Genomic DNA, 19724 nt, shown 5'->3' with positions numbered 1-19724 from the left:
AATAGAGAGGCAACTGCACCAGACTGAGAAAGTCAGGTGATTCCTGGAATGCAGGAAAGACACTGAATCTCTTCATGGTTGCCAAGAGTCAATCTGGAAGGAGAAGAAGGTAAGAGGACACGGAAGCCCTCAGGTTAAAATAGAAGTTATTGTAATGCAGACGGGTTCTCCAAAATGCCAATTTGGAACCAGAAGATACTTAGGCCAGAAAGTTCTTCATCAAAAGGAAGGTGGGGGCTTCCCTGGTGGCGCAGTGGTTGAGAGTCCGCCTGCCGGTGCAGGAGACGCGGGTTCCTGCCTCGGTCCGGGAGGATCCCACATGCCGCGGAGCGGCTGGGCCCGTGAGCCATGGCCGCTGAGCCTGCGCGTCCGGAGCCTGTGCTCCGCAACGGGAGAGGCCACAGCAGGGAGAGGCCCGCGTACAGCAAAAAAAAAAAAAAAAAAAAAAAAAAGGAAGGTGAATTAATCTAGCATGTCCGATTGGAAAACTTAGATGTCTGAATGTCAGTAATGGTGATAGATGGGAAACAATATATGTGGTGACTGAGACAGGAAAGACCAAACTTCAAAGATACTTAAAGAGGAACTTATTTTGTTGAAAGTTGATCAACTGTCGTCTGAACTGATTGAAGCTCAAAGAAACATTAGGAAACCCTTGAAGCTTGCAGAACAAGAGATGGGAGGGTGGTGGTTAGCGTTAAGAGCAATGGGCGATTTTAAAGTGGACCCAGAAAACCGCCTAGCGAAAGTGACAGACATTTGGGTAATTTCCTGATTCACAGGCCAAGAGCATCGCTGATGTGCGATAGGTTCAGATTAATCAGACCTCTGCTTCCTGCTCTTACTGATCTGATCCTGTCCTTCCCACGCCCTTGCGGTGGCTTGTGTGAATATACTCGATGACTTTCTTCTCCTCAGCAAGTGACTATAAGCCTCTCAGAGTCAGAGAACCATAGTCTTTTTGTTCCTCACTGTCTCTCTCGAGATCTGGCATGGTGTTCAGCAAAGGTTGAATTGCAAGAGTGAATGGTGAACTTCCCTGGCGGTCCGGTGGGTAAGACTCCGCTCTTCCAAGGTAGGGGGCGTGGGACCGATCCCTGGTCAGGGAACGAGGATCCCGCATGCCATGCAGCATGGCCAAAAAAAAAAAAAAAGAGTGAATGGTGAGGGGTTATATCCATTTACAAGAAGGTAAGCTGAGCAAGTCCAGCACCGTGGAAATTAGACAACCTGGCTTCTGCTCACGGGCTGGTCTCACCTCTCAGGCGCAGTATCTGGAACTCTGTTCTCTTTTTCAACCACCAGCAGCAGGCCCTCCTTCTTGGAAAACCCTTGACAAGCCTGCTTACCTGGAAAACTAATTTTCCTTTGGCTGCCAGTTTAAGAGTCATTTAAGTGGCACAGGCCTCATGGCCAGGAAAACTGCATTTGATCCCTGCCTCTGCTGGAGAACAGGGTTGCCACTGCGAGTTCATAAGAAGGCGATGTATATAAAACAAACAGACCAATAACAGGCATGTAGGAAATATCTTTAAAATTTTCTTACGGAATTAGCTGCTTTCGCGATACTCAATTATATTTATATTGTACAAGTATAAATACACCTTCTATCTCTACATAGCTTGAATCTATGGTGCTGTAATTATCTATTTACTTGTCTTCCTCGTGAGAACATGAATGTCCATATTTAAATTTCTAGGTCACAGATAGGTGTCTGGCACAGAGTCTGCACTTTATAAATATTAATTTAATGTATGAAGCCATGATTGAAAGATTAAGTAGACATGTAAATATTTTTTAATATAAAACTGAGAAAATTTTTACATAAACACAATCAAATGACTTTACTGCAAAGCTTTATTATATATGTATAACATGTACATATATAATTACACATACATTATAATACTTCAGATATTTACCATATTTATTTTTTTGTTGCTAATCAAAAGTCAAACCAATAAACACTTAATTTTTACCAGGAGTCTGAGAAGCAGTACAGCAAAGTGTCAACCTGTCACGAAGCTGTGAAATCTATGGGTACAGCATTACTTCTATTTGTTAACGTTTTAGACTTTAAGTTTAGATTCATTGCAGAAGCAACATGTCAAATTATTTCAGGTTGGAAGACAGTACAAACAGTCGCTTTATTCTGCAATGCTTTGGAAGAATGTGGGCAGGAGAGAAGAGATTTTTCTTCAAGAACGAAATTGAAAAGTTGAGTTTCTTGCTGCCAGTGACTGTATTCTCATATGTTTCTGAATACCTTCCTTATGAAGGAGGATCCAGGAAAAGACGGAAGGAATGACAGTGACCTAGCAGATCTCTAGAGTTAGAGGGAAAAAGCAAAACCACTGCTTGGTTTTCATCTAATAGTGTAGCTTGAGAGAATATATTGCCTGCAGGAAGATATGAAAATCAGCTGAAGCCTCAGGACCACGAGGTGGAGAACAAATCCCCACCTTTCAAGGTCAAAGGTAGTTGGTGACAAGTAGCTGAGGGATTAATAAATGTTAAGGGGGCTTCCCTGGTGGCGCAGTGGTTGAGAGTCCGCCTGCCGATGCAGGGGACACGGGTTCGTGCCCCGGTCCGGGAGGGTCCCACGTGCCGCGGAGCGGCTGGGCCCGTGAGCCATGGCCGCTGAGCCTGCGCGTCCGGAGCCTGTGCGCCACAACGGGAGAGGCCGCAACAGTGAGAGGCCCGCGTACCACAAAAAAAAAAAAAAAAAAAAAAAAAATGTTAAGGGAAGACAGACTTCAGGAAGCCAAAAGTTACTGAACAAAGCAATGAAATTAAAACGAAGTGTTTCTCCCAGGCTAAAGATAATTTAGAGAAAGCAGGAAGGAGGAGGGAGCAAAAAAGATATTTTAGAGAAAGGAGAAGGGGCTGGAAAGAGGGAGAGAGACAGCGGAGGGTAGTACGTGCTACTCTAAGTCCGGAGCTGTCACTGATACTTTTAAACATGTTATTATATAATTTGCACAAAAACTCTATAAGGTGGGTATTTTTGTTCATTTTTCTTTTTTTTTTTACATATACTGACACTAAGATGCAGAGACGGCAAGTAACCAGGAGACGTATAAAGTTCACAGATATTTTGATCGTAAAGCTCGAATTCAATGTGTTGGATGACAAAAACCTTTCCGATTTCTATGATTTTTTTTTTTTTTTTTTTGCCATACGCGGTCCGCTCACTGCTGTGGCCTCTCCCGTTGCGGAGCACAGGCTCCGGAAGCGCAGGCTCAGCGGCCATGGCTCACGGGCCCAGCCGCTCCGCGGCATGTGGGATCTTCCCGGACCGGGGCACGAACCCGTGTCCCCTGCATCGGCAGGCGGACTCTCAACCACTGCGCCACCAGGGAAGCCCCTATGATTTTAATTAACCTTTTGAATAACACATTCCGGTCCTTGAATGTCATTCTTAAAATGGGGATAACTTTCTGAAACATTCCTCCCTTACAGGATCGATTTTATAGAGAGGAGAGGAGGATTATGTCATTATCTCCAGCTGTTTGCTCCCTCTTTCTTTGTGAGATGATTCTACATCCCTCCCCACTGATGCTGGGTCTGGCCATGTGACAGGCTCGGCTGGTGGAATGCAAGTGCGTGTGGCCGAAGCCAAGACCAAGCAGAAGCGTCAGAAATAGCCTCCAGCTCTCTTGTTTTTTCCTCTCCCATGAGAATAGTGTATCTTCAAAAAGGGTTCCTCCCCCAGACTAGCTTCCAGGATGAGAGCGATGCGGAACAAAAGTGTAGGAGCCGACCCCCGCCTCTGACATGAAAGGAGAGCGAAAAATAAGAGTTTGTTTGCATGAGCCATCGAGTTCATGGGTCATAACTTACTGCTGCTAAGCTATTGCAGAAGAAGAACGCCCTGGTGCTGGAAATCACATGGATAAAGTTAACCATCTTGATGTCAGTCTAGAATATTTTAAATGCTCATTGGCCCCTTGATATGAAAAGAGAGAAGAAATTAAAACTAAGCATAGGGCTTCCCTGGTGGCGCAGTGGTTGAGAGTCCGCCTGCCGATGCAGAGGACACGGGTTCGAGCCCCAGTCCGGGAGGATCCCACATGCCGCAGAGCGGCTGGGCCCGTGAGCCATGGCCACTGAGCCTGCGCGTCCGGAGCCTGTGCTCCGCAACGGGAGAGGCCACAACAGTGAGAGGCCCGCGTACTGCAAAAAACAAACAAACAAACAAAAAACTAAGCATAACTTCTTATTTAAAATATGTATCTATATCATTTGATGAATAATATAATGAATATATATTCATTCACCAAATATACGTTGTTAGCCCGCTATGTCCCTGGAGCTATGTTAGAGACTGTATGTATACAGAGAGGTAATCAAAACATACCATAAATAGTGCCTGCCTTCTATGTTGTTTTCAGTCTATAGGGATGACTGTTTTCTATACTAATTGTTGGCTTATTGGAGCAATGTTTATCTCAGTAGGGAGGCGAGTCAAGGGATGTGGGCATGAACACCACCCGATAGAAACACAAGGAACTGAGCACTGAAGACCAGTAACAGTGTTTTAGCCAAAATCAAGGTTAAACAACAGGGGTAAACAGGAAAAGTGGATCTTATAGAAGTTATAGCGTTAAGTAACCGAGATGTAATTCTCCCAAGAACACAATAACAATTTCCTTTTTTTTTCTGAGATAATTGTTTTATTCTTTAGCTTTATACACTAACACTTGGCATGACCTTGTTGAACATATGTGAAGGCAAACACCACCAGGTAGGTTTCCTCTTGGGCATTCGTGCAATTCATCACAGCCATTGTGATGATTGCAAAGGATTCAGCATTTCAAGTAAAAGAGGCAGAAACTAGGTGTTTTGGGCGTCATTTTAAGTGATATTCTTAATATATTCTTAATATTCTTAATTGCAAGCGTGCCGCTGATACGTTCTCCATGACACCGTGTGGGAAACGTTCACTACACATTTACCATATTACAGACCTAGTTCTTTTTCATGCCATCTTTGGAAATACTGTACTCAATATGTTGTATTTTGAATTCACGAATCCGTATTCACTTACATGTAACAAAACATTGTCTATAATCTGTTTTAGTCACAAAGAGGCAGCATGGTACATAACTATTTGATTAGATTATTAAGAGTCAAATTATATATTTCTGTATACATTGATAGTAACTCCATTCAATAATAACTTTGCAGCAGTATTATGGAGAAAGATTCTTTTATTCCTCGGAGACACAGATAGAATGGGAATAAGTAACACTGGCAATAGAGAGAAGGCTGTTAATCTTTATTTAGTGGATACTGATAGATGGGCCTGAATCTCATACTGGTAACTGCATTGAGCATTTAATAGCAGGTTTTGATTTCAAAAAACTTCCTCTGCATTAATCTTCATGACAGCATCAGTGACAGTGCTATCATTTTATATGTTTAGGTTTGTATACTCTGCACACAAGAAAGTGTGTTTTTTTCCATCATATATAGTTCAATATGCTTCTACTTGGTACACAGTAAGACCTTAGCTTTACAACCTATGATTTTAAAAATCCAGGCTTTTTAAATATGTGCTAACCTGAAAGTGTTATTTTCATGCTCTTGTACTACATTACCTATCACAAAGATTATATGTAATTACTTATAAACTCAGCGCGCTCAAATGTTGTATGTTCTCAATAAGTGGTGGCTGTGTTAATAATAAGAAGTGAAATACATTCTCTAGAGCACAAACTTTAAAAATATAGTCATATGTAATATACCGTCACTGTCAGCATATTTATAAATCCTTAGTCTCATTCCTAGATATTGATAAGAATATTGTTACTATTTCAGCTTTTATGACATCAAAATCCTTTTGCATATTTGTGCACAGTTCCCCTCACGTCAAAGCCAAAGGCACCACTTGATCAGAAAAAGCAATTAGGGAAACTTGTTCATTTTAGATGCACAGGCTTCCTCGAACATGTTGAATATTTCTCTGATGCTTTCTATTTTTGTTTCCCTACAGTTAACTGGGTTGCATTAAGCAAACTTATTGGAATATATATAATTTAAAAAATTTCAAGTGTATTCCACCCAATGAACATTCTTTTTCTTTCAGAAAAGAATCACTGCCCCTCTACTGGCAATACCAGTACACAGGACAAATCTTCCACTTGTATTTAGTCTGGGTTGAGTCAGGAAAGTAGAATTTCTATAGCATTATGAGAATAAGGCATTTACTAGAGGAATTGGGGATTCCACAGATGTGAGAGGAGATGAGGAGTACAGATCAGGAAGGCAGCAGCTGAAGGATTGAGGACATGTTCCGTAAGGACTTAGGACTGAAGCACAGGGGTCAGAGACAAGGCAGAGCTCTGGTCACCACCGCGGAGAAGTGGGAGCTTGTAGACATGGCCCAGAAGCCGCTGCATCTGCCCACCGGGACCTCCTGAGATGAATGACGCCCACTCCACTCCTCCTTCCAAATCCTATGTGAGTTCCTCTCATTGACAAACTCTAACCCTGAGCCAAAGAGGGAAGGAGTACTGTGAAACCTGGCTTCCAGTCCTAGTAGAGAGTGTTGCTTCATGAAAAACAGACAATCCAACTTAATTCCTATAAAGAGAAACCAAATAACTAACTCACTGTTGATGGGACAGTTAGTTTTCATAGAGATGAAGATGCATGCATATTATTTTGTTTTGTTTTGTTATTCTTTTTAACCCTCCCAATGATTTTAAATCCTTTCCTTGACATTAGTCATATAGTGTCAATGAGCATCAATTCCCCAAGGAAAAGCATGGGGGTTACTTATATCCACCTTATAGTGAGGTTCTGAGAATTGAATTAGATAATGTATATCAAAGAGTAGCACATCTCCGGGCCCGATACATGAAGTCATCATTTTGGTAGAAATGAGTTTGTCAGTGAGAAACGTCTGGGAGTCCCTGTATTTCTTGGCTCTGTGAACTGGATAAATCAGTTGACTTCTTTAAGACTCGGTTTGCTTACCTGTAAAATGGAGAATATAATAATATCTTCCTTCAGAATTACAGTCAGGATACCATTAAAGAAAACAATGTGTGTCCAAGAATCACTTTGTAGTTAACCTTATCTTATTTCATAGTAACTTGTCATTTTCAGGAAGAATGCTCACTCTGACATGAGAAAACTAGGTGTCTATTGTTGAGAAATCAGATCCTCCTAACAGATGCACGTGTTGTTTTGCCTTTGCTGTGACCAAGCTCCAGCTCCTGCCATAATCTAATCTGAGCACGGCCATCAGGTAAATTGAGAATACTCTATGGAAAGCAATGAATCCAGTCTGGTTCTGAAAGGGTTTTGTGGTCATTGCATTGTTGTTTTTCAAAAAGCACAATTTCTAAAATAACTTCTTAGATAATCTTTAGAGACATCCTTTCAGAGCTTGACAAGATTGAGCCGTCTATTTGCAAAGAATTGCACCAAGAAATGTAATGGTATCTGAAAAAAAAATACAAGCATATGAATTCAATCATTCTTGGTAAACTTTGAGAAGAATGTAAATCTCTAATCTTTTTTTTTCCCAAGTCCATCATGAATAGTTGAAAGATTTCCCTGATTAAAAATAAAAAAAAAACTAATAGAAAAAATGAAATGGTATACTCAAAATGTTTTTCAGCTCCTTTAAGCCTGACTGTGCCCTGCATGCACTTTTAAAATTCCTGCTTCTTATATATTTTTCTTTTCTTCACACTACACCCTTTTGGTCCAATACTTCCTGCACAAACTCACTCAAATTTGAATCATAATTGCATATGGATACTTTCTCTCAGTGGAGGTTGCTTTTTTCAAAATTTTTTAAATTAAGTTTTTCTCAGTGTAGATCACCCTAATATACACTCTCTACTTGTTCATCTTGATTCTCTTAGCCTACTAGCATTAGCTTGCCCTACGATTATTCCTCTTATTATGGAAAAGTTTTTCATTCCACCAAAAAGTGTTAATTATGCATCTAGCATATTCCAGGAATGATGCTATCTTCTGGGGTTACAAAAAGTGAAAACAGTTTCTTCTTTCCCTCAAAAAGCTGGTACACCAGTAGGAAGAAAAAATATTAAAATAAGCAATTTAATTATTTAACTATATATGTTAAGGTAGACTTCTACTTCCAGAGAGAGAGTAAGACCAAATATTTATCTTCCCTCTCTACCAATCCACTGAATAATGAATGGCACAGGACAAGAAGTTTACACTGAAAGCAAGACTATAAACAGGTAATAATTCCTATTTAAGGAATATTAGAAAGTGTAAGTTAATGATAGGATTTGTCAGCGATGGGCACTCATGTGAGATTTGCCAAATGGGAGAGACTCCTCCAAAGACATACAGCCGGAGGCGTGGGTGTGTAATGATATTCCACATGTGCAGGCATGTTTTTCAGAACTCCCCTCCTCAGTCTGCTTCTGTAGACGCCAATGGTTTTGTAGGGTTTTCCAGAGAGTCTTGAGAGTTGCAGAATCTTCTAGACATCAGAGCTCCTTTGGGGCTTCAGGCTGAGACCTTTGGTGAAACTTCTCTGAACTCTGCTCCTTCAGGTTTTTCCACAGCTTATTTAAGACCTTAATTCCTAGCGATGTCTTTCATGGCTTGGATACTTCAAGTGGCTTTGATTCTCCTGATTCTCCCTGACAGGTCACCACACTCCGTCCTCTCTCACCTGCACTGTCGATGCACTAATGCCTTTGCCTCTCACTGACCTTAATACTGACGCTTGTATAAACTATTCTCAGCACGGCAACAGAGGAGACCAGGTAGAGCTTAGCCATATTCGGCTCTCTTAAAACCCTTCAGCCCCTTCCCATTTCTGTCCGAATAAACTTTAATTTCTTAAGGTTTGCTTGATCCTCCCTATCTGATCTCATGCCCACCTGCTTCTCCCTTTATCTCTTACTGCTGTCACTCTCTCACTCCATTCCTCCCGCACCGTCCTCTCAAACATACCAGGCAAACTTCTTCTGAACTCCAGGAAACATTGTCCCTCAGATATTCACAGCTCACTATTTTGCTTCTTTAAGACTTTGGTCAAACATTACACTACCAGAGATGCTCATGTCTTTTCCTCATAAAATACCAATTCTGTATCTCAACACTCTCTGTCCCCCCAGTATGCCTAACTCTTTGGGCAAGGCACATTCATAACATGACAAATGGTTTTTTATCATTATTGTTTGTCCTTTACTGTATGTTTCCTTTAACTAGATTGCATGACACAAAAGAGTGAATATTTTTATCTGTTTTATGACTAAAACAGTTTCATGCACCTAGTTGCTTGCAATCCATATTTATTAAATGAGTTGCTATTGTTTATGTTATGTTTGTTGAATAAATTAACAATGCCCCTGATAACTGCCAAGACGAGCCAAAGGAGTATACAGCTTAGGCACTGAGCTTCTTGGAACTCCAAAAAGTTCCAAGAAGGAACTGCAGGAAACTCCTTGATAGAGCAAAAAGGGTCAGACTCTCAAATCAGACATACAAGAATCACGTGTTACACAGGATCAAAATTCACTAATACTTCAAAGGATACAGGTAATTATGAGTTGAGGGTAAAGCGTGTGGAAGTACTGTGATGCAAACACAAGACTCTCGGTCCTTTATAGCTGCTGTGGGACCACCCAACACAGTTTAAGCATAGGACCTCTCTAAGGGGGCCATGTAGGGCATCGCTTACTGAGAGAGAGATTTCAGTTAGGAAACATTGCCATTTATTACTTAGATAGTCACATGCTGACTCTGACAGTGTTTAGCAGGTTTTGTACCATAAATCCATAAACTGTAAATACATTTATCACAAGCAACCTAGACAGTGCAATGCATCATGCTACAATCATTCCACAGATGAAGATTATTCCCCATTATTTTTCTGCAGTGATTCTCATCAGGAATTCCTAGAGCATGTTTTCAAGGAGAATTGGCTGTTATTTCTATCTTTTATTCCTTGTCTCTCCTCTGTCTGTGCTCACTAGGTTAGGAAGAGTGGTTTTAAGTTAGTGGCTAACGTTTTAGTTCCCATTTCTTAAAATTAAGAAGTGGGTAATCAATGAGAAGCAAAGTGATGCGTGGTTAAGCCTATAGTTTCTGTATCTAGACCTCCAAAGTTTAAATCCAGGCCTTACAATTTATTAGTTACATGAGATTGGGTATTTTATGTAACTTCTTGGGATTGCATTTTCACATCTATAAAATAAAGCTAATAATAACTACTTTATAAGGTTGTTATGAGGATTGACTGGATAAATACCTGTAAAATATTTAGAACAGTGTTTCACACAAGTTGAACACTCAACCATGGTTTCTTATTTTTAGTACTTTAACACAGAGCTACACTTTCGCTGGTCATTGCTCTTTTGAGACAAAGCTCTTTCTCTTTGTACCTTCAGAAATGGCTAAGTTGGCTAGACTCACTAAGAAAACAGGAATATGTACAGGTGGGTGTTCTGGGAAAAATCCAAATTTAAGTAGTATTGAGAATATTTTTTTGTATGAAAGGAGTTTATCATAACAAGCTCTAGTTTCATCCAATTAAGCCAGAAAAATGGATCTTTCCTTCTGTATAGTCACAAACTGCAGGGACTCAAAATTTAACAGACCCCAGACTGAGTCAAATAACTCAATGCACCTGTCAGCCACATGTACTTGTCTCTCTGTTTCCTTGAGATAAAAGTTTGATGGTGGTTGACTTTACAAAGATTAAAATTCTTATCACTAGGTGATTAGATTTGAAGTCATTCCCTGTGAAAAATTGAAGTTAGAAAATTTTAACTTTCTAAGTTCTGCAGCTGATTAGTTAGAATTTAAGTTATTAACCCTCCTAGAAAATGTTCTGAAACGTCTAATAGACCAGGGTAGGGTCTCCAGGCTCTCCTGAAGGTACTGGCCAACCATTTTAAAAAGGGCTTTACTCCCAGAGAATAAAGAAAAAATGTAAAGTCCATAGGAATTGATTTTGGTCCACATAAATAAATTAAGAAGAGTTGACTAGAGCTGTTTAGGTCAGGAATATAAATTAGAAAGAGGACCCATGATGCTTTTTCATTTCACTGTCATTTTAATATAGCTGTTATTCTCCCTTTTAAATCCCCACGAGAACTGAGGAATACCCACCCCATGAAAGGGCACACTTGCTCATCATAAACATGTGTATCTGTTCTCATATAGAATTGAACGTCTCATGCTATAGAATATTCCAGAAATAATTTAGCCAAACACTTCATTCTTGTGTGAAATTTAATTAGGCAAAGTTGCCATAATCAGGGAAGAATTTTAAAAAGCCCTTAGCAAGGAAAAACACTCCAGTTAAAATCAATCATAATCCTCGGGTCAGGAAAACAGAAGACATGGTAGATATATCAACAGAGAGACTGTGATCCTGGGAATCTGTTACACAGGTTTGGAAGACTGGAAAAATGAAGAGGGAATAAGGAGGTGGCCGATATTAAGCCGTACAGAGCCTGGCTTGCTCTCGGACTGAGGAAACAACGGAAATGAATGGAAGTTTTCAGAATCTAGAGTCCAGAAGGAGTCCTTCCATGGCAGGGCTCAGAGCTCTGAGGAGGACACGCCAAGCTGGTGCAGGTGCTTCTGAGGGGGAGCTTGGAGGCTTGGTCTCCGAGAGCTGAAGGAGGCTGGAGGCTGCCGGTGAATCCAAGTTCTGTTTCTTAGAGGATGCTGACAGGAACAGGAGGCAAACATAAAAGTGTTTCAGGTCCTCATCTGTCTTTGCATCTTCCTCTACTGCCCTCTGTTAGGAGACCTGAACAGGGATCAGCTGGCAGAGGGAACGATTCCTTTGCAGAGTCCCAGCCCTACCAATTCAGAGCAGAGTCGATTTGAAGATGAGATATAACTTCTTACCAACCAGCACAGTCCTTCAAAAAATGATGCCTGTTTACAAGTGACTAAAGGATGAGCACAGGCTCAGGAAATATCTATATGTATCGTATAAAAGTCTCAACATAGCTGGGAGAAAAACCTTAGCTATAAAAAAGGAGTACTTGTAGAGAGAGAAGGCGTTTTCTCACAAGTGCATTAATATTTTATAAAATACTTCAATATTATCAATTAACAAGAGTTCATTACTCTTTTTTTAACACAAAAAGACTGTCCTTTCAGAAAGTTGGGCAAGTTTATTGTATGAAACTATGTTCATAGTATCCATCTTAACAAGAATGATCTACTTGGAAAAGCTGCCACTTAAAGAGTGATTTTTTAAAAAGACAGTTTTATTCATAAAGTTAGCATATGTAAGAATATAAAAATCTAGAGAGACCCATGGTTTGTAAGTATATTGAATTGATATGTATGTCAAGCAATTCTGTTTAAATGTTATTCTAAATTTGTGTGTTCTAAAACTTACCGTTCTTGTATTTTGTGTATGTTTATTTTGAAAACACAACCTGCAAATGAAACTTTTTTTAAAAAAGGAGAAAGATAATGTGCCCATAACAATGGTTATTAAACCACACTTCTTTAAGTTTACTTTTGAATCTGGCCTAATTCTGTAGTTTCTAGAAGGAAAGGCTAATGACTGTAAGCCACGTGTCAGGTCAGGACAGCGCTTCTCTGCGACAAGTAGAAGAATGTATTTATTTATTTAAATGTAACGTTTGTACTCATCTGCTCACCTAAGCAGAGCCGTATTGACTATGCACTTAACAGTTATTTTGAAGGATCCCCAAATTGCTCGTTCCTGATGCCTACTTTCAAATCCTTAAATTCTAGAAATTAGCAGTTCTCAATTACACATCATTAATAGCATATCTGTGTTGATGTCTTTTCCAGTGTCAACCTCATTTATGCCAGGTGGTGGCACACTAAGAGCTAAGAGGCAAAGGCTAACCTCATTCTCTCCCACCTACTAACCCCTACGCTCCTTCCATGTGGCCCTGTCCTAAACCGATGTCACCTTTGAAAGGTGAGGGCCTTTCCCGAGTTGTCTAAACCCAGGGTTGATCACGGAGGTAGTGAAGTCCACTTTTGTCAGCAATGACTGGTTCACAGATGGACAAAAGTCAGGCATAGAGGAGACATTTTGCCCACTCTGGAGTACAAACTAGTAAGACACAAATGTGAAAACTAGAGCCCCTATATTGGTACCACCAATTTCATGTTGTTTGTTTATGGATGGTGTCATCTCTGATTTTCAGAGCAACTTTCATTATTGGGTATAGACTCTCTATTTTAAGGATAAAGGAAGCGAAGCTCAAAGGATTCCAACAACGTCCTTAAGAGCAAGTGAGAAGTATGAAGTGAAACTAAAATTTGAAATTGTCCTGTTGAAAAGCTATTTTCACTGCATTACACCACATTTTTATACCATAATTATGGTTATGAGACTGCAGTTATCTACCTACCTATCTATTTCCTTGCTTATCCCACTATTAGGCTATCATGCAAATGTATACCAAACAGTTGTCTGGGATTGAAAAACAGAATTTTCTGTCAAGTGTTAGTATTTCTGTTTGACTAGGGCTTTTGGGATCACTTAGGAGCTCTGGAGTTCAATATTGTTCAATAAGATGATGCAATAAACTAAGCACTGGGGAAGAATGTCATTCAAGTGAAATAAAAATCAGTGGACTCTGGAAGTCATACATTTCACTGTGGACAAGAGGAGGCTGGAAGTTATTTTTCATTACTGCTCTGTATAGGTGATACATTTGTCCCATGTCCATTATAAAATGAAGTTTACACATGACTTAGGAAAAATGATTTATTTATAATGTATCATAGGGTATAAAAAGTATCTTCCAATGCATTGTCATTTGGTCCTCAAAAGCTATAGGGTGGAGAGAAGTTGCTATAATACATATTTTTACAGATGAGAAAACACAGAAGTATGGGGTTTCTATCAATACGTATCAACTTATTTCAGTGAAACATACTATATTGAATATTCAAGGGTTGTATTCATAGCAGTAGGATTGCTGGCTGATTCTGGGGTTAATCAGCTTGAGTTCAGACCTGGATGTATCATTTTTTATTGTGCAATCTTAGAAAAGCTACCAAAACTCTCTTCAGTTTCCTTATAGGTACAATGGAATAACAATAAAACAACCATAACAACAAGTATTATTATTATTCATAATAATAATAATTGCTAAGATGACTAAAGGAATACTTACATGAAAAACTCTCAGAATGGTGTTTAGCATACAACACTCAGTATTTTGGCTAGTTACCCAACCATGATCTTGAAATAATAAAAAAATGGTAGAAAATAAATAGAAAGTAAGACAGATATTTCTGGATATCTAACAATCCATCGGTTATTCTTTTTTAATATCTTGTGTCTGTATTGTTTTGATTTCCTTTATTTATTCCAGTTTCACTCAGTTTAGCAAATACACTGCTGTCAGAGGATTCTACTTATAGTTTTTCAGCCCAACTTTGCTAAGAGACATTAAAATTCTTTTTTGACTAAAACGTGAAGTCTTTTGGATGGCATTACCTGCACTCAGAGATCATGATGTAAACGCCAACCTGCTCTTCCAACTATATTGACTATTATTCCTTCTGTCTAATCCTATGCTCCAGCCATCTCAAATATTTACATGGCCTTGGGAGACTACTCTCTGCGCTAACTTCTCTAGGTGGAAATCTCTCCCTGCTCCACCATTGACAATGTTGCTCAATCTTCAAGACCTGCTTAGAAGAACAACTATTCATCAAGCATCTCTTGATCTCTCTGAGAATACATTTTACCCCCTTATCTATGCTACTGACTTCTTTATTATAAAACATTCTCGGTATTGTATTCTCTTGACAGTTGAATATATTTCATCTTCCATGCCAGATTAGCAGGAAGCAACTAATTAGCTTTTCAAGATGGAAAGCTCAGCAAATAATTTTGAGCTTCATTTTCCTTATTGAGCTCCGCTAAGAACCCTTCCTTCTATAAGGCTCCATAATTATGCTTCCCACTAGTGCGTCACCTTTTATTTTCATCCCCAGAGCACTTAGGAAGAATCCTGGTATATAGATTGTACAGGCTCAGGAAAAACGCTGGCTCTATTGATATTAAACTTAACTCAGGAGAAAGTGAATAAAGAAAGAGCACAAATTTTACAATGTGATGTAATAAGGAAAATTTTATTTTAAATAATTTATATGCTATGTTTTCTGACCACTTTTACATTTTGTGTCTAGATATGTGTCTATTAAGAAGAGGGCAAAAAAATTTTTTTTTTCCAAAGAATGAACCAATGTAAAACGACATGCTTCAGAGTTTGGAGAGGTGATAGATGTTGGGGATAAACAGGAACATGTTGGCTGCACAATTATGGACGCAAAGAAGTGGTTTACCTTTATGATCATACTAGTGCAGGAATAAGAGCCTTCTGGAAACCAGCCCTAGTAAGCTTGAAGTCTGAGGAATTAAAGGCATACTAAGAAGGCATTTACTTCTTTAATAACACATAAGAAAGTACAGAACCAGAGGCCGTAATAAAAAAAAAAAGCTGAGATGTTACAAGTGCCTGACGTCAGTCACCTAGATTTGTTATTTCTATCACATTGTTGGGTTTATCTGAATAATAAAATTCAGTTAAGAAATCCGTAGTACAATTTAAACAAACTCATTAATAAAATTAATCAGGATAATTCTATATTAGCAAAGGGCTCTGATTTGTTGAACAAGATTATTTATAAAAACACATCTCTGGCTATTTTAATAATATACTTTATTCTGCTACTTAATTCCACCTTTAAGAGAGAAACGGGAATTATTAATTAAATGGATAAGAAACTGATAATTAATTCAAGTCTGATTTTAAAAATTATTTTATCTATTTGACAATTTTTTGGATGGACCCTCTGGGCCATGAGTATGATCCCAAAAATGAGCCAAAGGAAGAAGAATGCACAGGTAGGCCTGATACAGAAACTAACTCGCTTCAGCGAAGTCAGACAAAACTGAGACTCAAATCATATGCATTTCGCATTCAGAATATTTTCATGATTTTATTTATTTAACCTCCCTCCAGAGTTGGAATCTGACAGGATTCATTTTCATCATTGAAATATACAAATTTCAAAAGAAGATAAAATGCTATTATTTATTTTACCACCAAAAGATAAATAATTTGTCATTACTTTAATTAAGGAATAGGAATCAGTATCATATTTTGTTATTTATTAAGATATGCTTAGGTTGAGGAAAATCCATTTGTGGAATTTTAAAAATGCTATCAAATTTGAGGAAAAGCCAAATTCCTAAATGAAAAATAGAGAAAAAGTTGATTCAATATTAAGTGAATATTTAAGAAATGTCAAAGACCTAACTTTATTAAATGCTAAGAATAAGGGTTTATGGAGTCATTGAAATAATTTTGGTGAAAAAATAATGCAAAACAGAAAAGCCAGCATCTTCACAATGTGGACTGTTCTCCTTTAAAAGCCCAAAGACATTGATCTCCAATTAAGTTTACAGCCACATTTTAATTATCTAATCAAATGGAATTGAATTATGGTAAATCAAATATTACATATGTCTATCTTCCAATATGATGCATAAAAGTGGCTTGTGTATATAATCAGGTACACAAAAATCATAATTCCAAATCAACATGCCAACCTTGAATTAGGCAACTAAAATGCACTTGGACGGAAGTAAAAAGCTTAATTCAGGGTTTCATAGGTGTCGCACATAATCATGATATGCCTCCCAGATTTTGAAAGTGAATTCAAACATAGGGAAATGAAACAAAAACAGCTATTTTCAAATTAACTAACATGGTGTGTAATTACGCTATCAGAAAGCATCTTATGAGATTAATAAAGCACTCGTGCGAGTAATATTTGAATTCACTTTATCAAAAAATATAACTATTTATTAAAATAACTTGATTTGAAACATCTTGAAAGCCTTGAAATGTCTCATGCCATATCTACATGTGTCTCTCCACTTGAATATAAACCAAAGTTTGATATGCAGGTGACAGGGTCTGATGTAGCCAGTAAACAGGAATTTTTAATGTGTTGGTAGATTTCGATACTGGCTTTTAAAGACCTTCCTTCAGGAAACCCCCAGGCAACACGGAGCTCCTACACACTCAAGATCCAGCATCTAGAGTTGAGGCAGGGACAGCAGGAGGCTTCCAGGCCTCAGAGTCATCACTATCTTGCTTTCTGATTAGGCAATGCCCAATTATACGTTGAGTTATACATTCTCGGTATTACCACTGAAGAGGCCTATTCTTCATTTCAATATTTTTGTTTTCCTATGGAGCTGTTGTGTATTAGATATGTGTAAGCAATCTATCTTTATCATTATACTTAATGTAGTTGGATTTATTTTTTAAGTCCTTGATTTCTGGTGCAAATAGCCTTTCAGCAGTGAACCAGCAGGTCAGAAGCATTCTGCTTCTTTAGGAAGAACTGGAAAGATGAAAGTCCTGTGGACAGCTGAAAGGACAGTGGATGGTAAGTGGTTCACATGTATATCATCCTTTCTGAGATTATTCATTCAAAGTGTACAGGGTCTTATGAAGATTTCTAAATAGAGACAGTAATATAAAACATGGCTAATCACTTTAAAAAGTCTCTGGATGCATCAACTTTGAAGTAAAAGGAATGAAAATAGGCATGATAATAAAAGAATTAGTCAAGTCAAACAAAAAAAGGTTAAATTTCAACATAATGTATATAAAATATATAGCAAACAACAGAAAATAATCTTTCTTTATAATGTTTGATATATTTTTTCTATTTACCAGTTTATCAGATTCTGTGGATTGACATTTTTTCAATACAGACGATTCAGAATTGCTATGATAATTAATTTTTCTATCAGAAAATTTTTTCTTTCCCATTTATTTGTTTCTGTAGCACATGTGAAGTTGGATTCCTAACAGGGATGTATGTGAATAACTCATCTATTGGCTTTGTGGCGCTTGCTTGAGTTACCAGGTTGGCATTGTGATAGACCAGATGGCTTTGTGTTTGTAGGACAAAATTCTGTAGAATTCAGCCATTTGGGAAATGCTGGTAAGCAGATTTACAGTAATCTGAGTTTAGAAATTATTTTCTGAGAATACACATTCAGTATTTTAAAAGTACCCACTCACTAAATCAAACTTTATAGAGTATGTAATTCAACAGCAATTAATTATAATATTATTTTCCTTTATTTATATTAAACACACCATGATTAGTAAGCTTTCAGGAATCATATATGTGCCTGAGTATAAGGACAACTCAGAATTGTGTTATTTGGGTCATAAAAGGGCTTGTGATTTTAAAGCACTTAAAAAAGACTTTCCTATTCGAAAAGGAGAATATATTCCATAAAGTTTTCTTTTCTGTTATACTCACAGTTATGGTTTATTACAGTCTGTACCACATTAACTGATTGCCTTTGGGGATGGAAGTAGGACAGAGAAGAGCTCCCCTGGCATGCTTAAAGGAATTTAGTTACTGGCTTCACAAGCCCACATTTTAAAGATGATCTTAGCTTTCTGGATCTGCTACTGTTTGCTTCCAGGTGTGGATTTTTAGTTCTGAGGGGGAAAAAATAAAAACTCAATTTGTATGTGAGCTGGTTAATGGTCTCCTAAAGCATCCTTATAAAAAAAAATAGAACATTGATTGATGATAAAATCATCTTGATTCCCTGCCCCCATGCATCTGACATCTTGTGACTGTCTGTTTTACAGGAATGGGAGGTTTTGCAGCAATTGTTGCATATGGATTATATAAATTGAAGAGCAGGGGCAATACTAAAGGGTCTATTCACCTGATCCACATGCGCGTGGCAGCCCAAGGCTTTGTTGTGGGAGCAATGACTCTGGGTATGTTCCTACAGGATATCTCAAATTTGTGGTTCCCCATTAATGGATTTCTTTGTAAATAAAACAAGATAGATACTTTTAGCTGACTTTGAAGCAGTTTGCAAATATTACTTATATTCATTTTCACATAAAAACTGAATTAATAAAAATAGTTCAAGCAGTGACATAGTTTTACTGTCTGTGGTAAAATCTTACTAAGGTTTTAAAGAAAGAAAGAAAAGAGAGTACTGTCTTTCACTGAGTTTATAATTTTGTTGAAGAGTCTAGATATGTAAATAGGATTGGTAATAAGATCCAACATCTGGGAGAGACATGATTTCTGTTTTATTGAGTTTTTGAAGGTGGAAAAGATATTACATACTTTTATGGGCTTTATAATTAATTGACTTTATCTGGTATTATACAGCAAGAGTAACTCCTTTTAAAGTTGCCAGATAAATATTGATATTTTAGCAGTCTGAGCTAGTCATTCTGGCCTTGAGATACTTGGGAAAGTGTGTAAAAAGAATTTTAGAAATTTGAATTGTTTAAGAAAGCAAGAGTGAGGGCCTTGGTCCCCTTGTAAGTATTGTACACCAGCAAGGGTGCTACTTTTAGCTACTTTATGAACTGTTTTTAATTTTCTAATACTGAAAAAAATATTTAAATGCTTAACTAGAATTCTTTTTCTTTAGGTGTGGGCTATTCCATGTATCGAGAATTCTGGGCAAAACCTAAACCTTAGAAGAGGAGAGGCTGTCTTGGTCTCGGTGGCACTTGCTTTAGTTAGACATCTCATATTGAGGTTATTTGTTTATGTTGAAAATAAATTCTGTGGGTCAGACAATAACATGGTAATTTGAATACTGGCTCCCTGTCTTGCAGGCTTGATTTGCCTGGTGACCAAGCTACTGGTGACTAGTTCACTAGCTACGTCATTCA

General features: G+C 38.1%; 1 protein-coding gene across 1 annotated transcript; it reads left to right on the top strand.

Moving 5' to 3' along the window:
• The first annotated feature begins 706 nt into the window (after nt 1-706).
• LOC132504393 (HIG1 domain family member 1A, mitochondrial-like) lies at nt 707-19659 on the top strand. Its single transcript, XM_060121750.1, has 4 exons — nt 707-763; nt 17340-17436; nt 18669-18803; nt 19478-19659. Exons 1-4 carry the CDS (start codon nt 707-709, stop codon nt 19525-19527), a joined length of 339 nt encoding a protein of 112 aa, XP_059977733.1. The 3' UTR covers nt 19528-19659.
• The last annotated feature ends 65 nt before the right edge of the window (nt 19660-19724 follow it).

This window comes from Lagenorhynchus albirostris, chromosome 14, assembly GCF_949774975.1.
Source record: "Lagenorhynchus albirostris chromosome 14, mLagAlb1.1, whole genome shotgun sequence".
In the NCBI taxonomy this organism is placed as follows: Eukaryota; Metazoa; Chordata; class Mammalia; order Artiodactyla; family Delphinidae; genus Lagenorhynchus; species Lagenorhynchus albirostris.
Note: the sequence above shows the minus strand (reverse complement) of the source record. Positions and strands in the feature narration are given on the sequence as shown.

Excerpts from the sequence above, each read along its gene's own strand:
- LOC132504393 (XM_060121750.1), top strand. The coding sequence starts at position 707 with ATGGGCGATTTTAAAGTGGACCCAGAAAACCGCCTAGCGAAAGTGACA. Across the intron at positions 764-17,339 it reads CGAAAGTGACAGACATTTGG|CCTTTCAGCAGTGAACCAGC; the intron begins GTAATTTCCTGA and ends TGGTGCAAATAG. Across the intron at positions 17,437-18,668 it reads AGCTGAAAGGACAGTGGATG|GAATGGGAGGTTTTGCAGCA; the intron begins GTAAGTGGTTCA and ends TCTGTTTTACAG.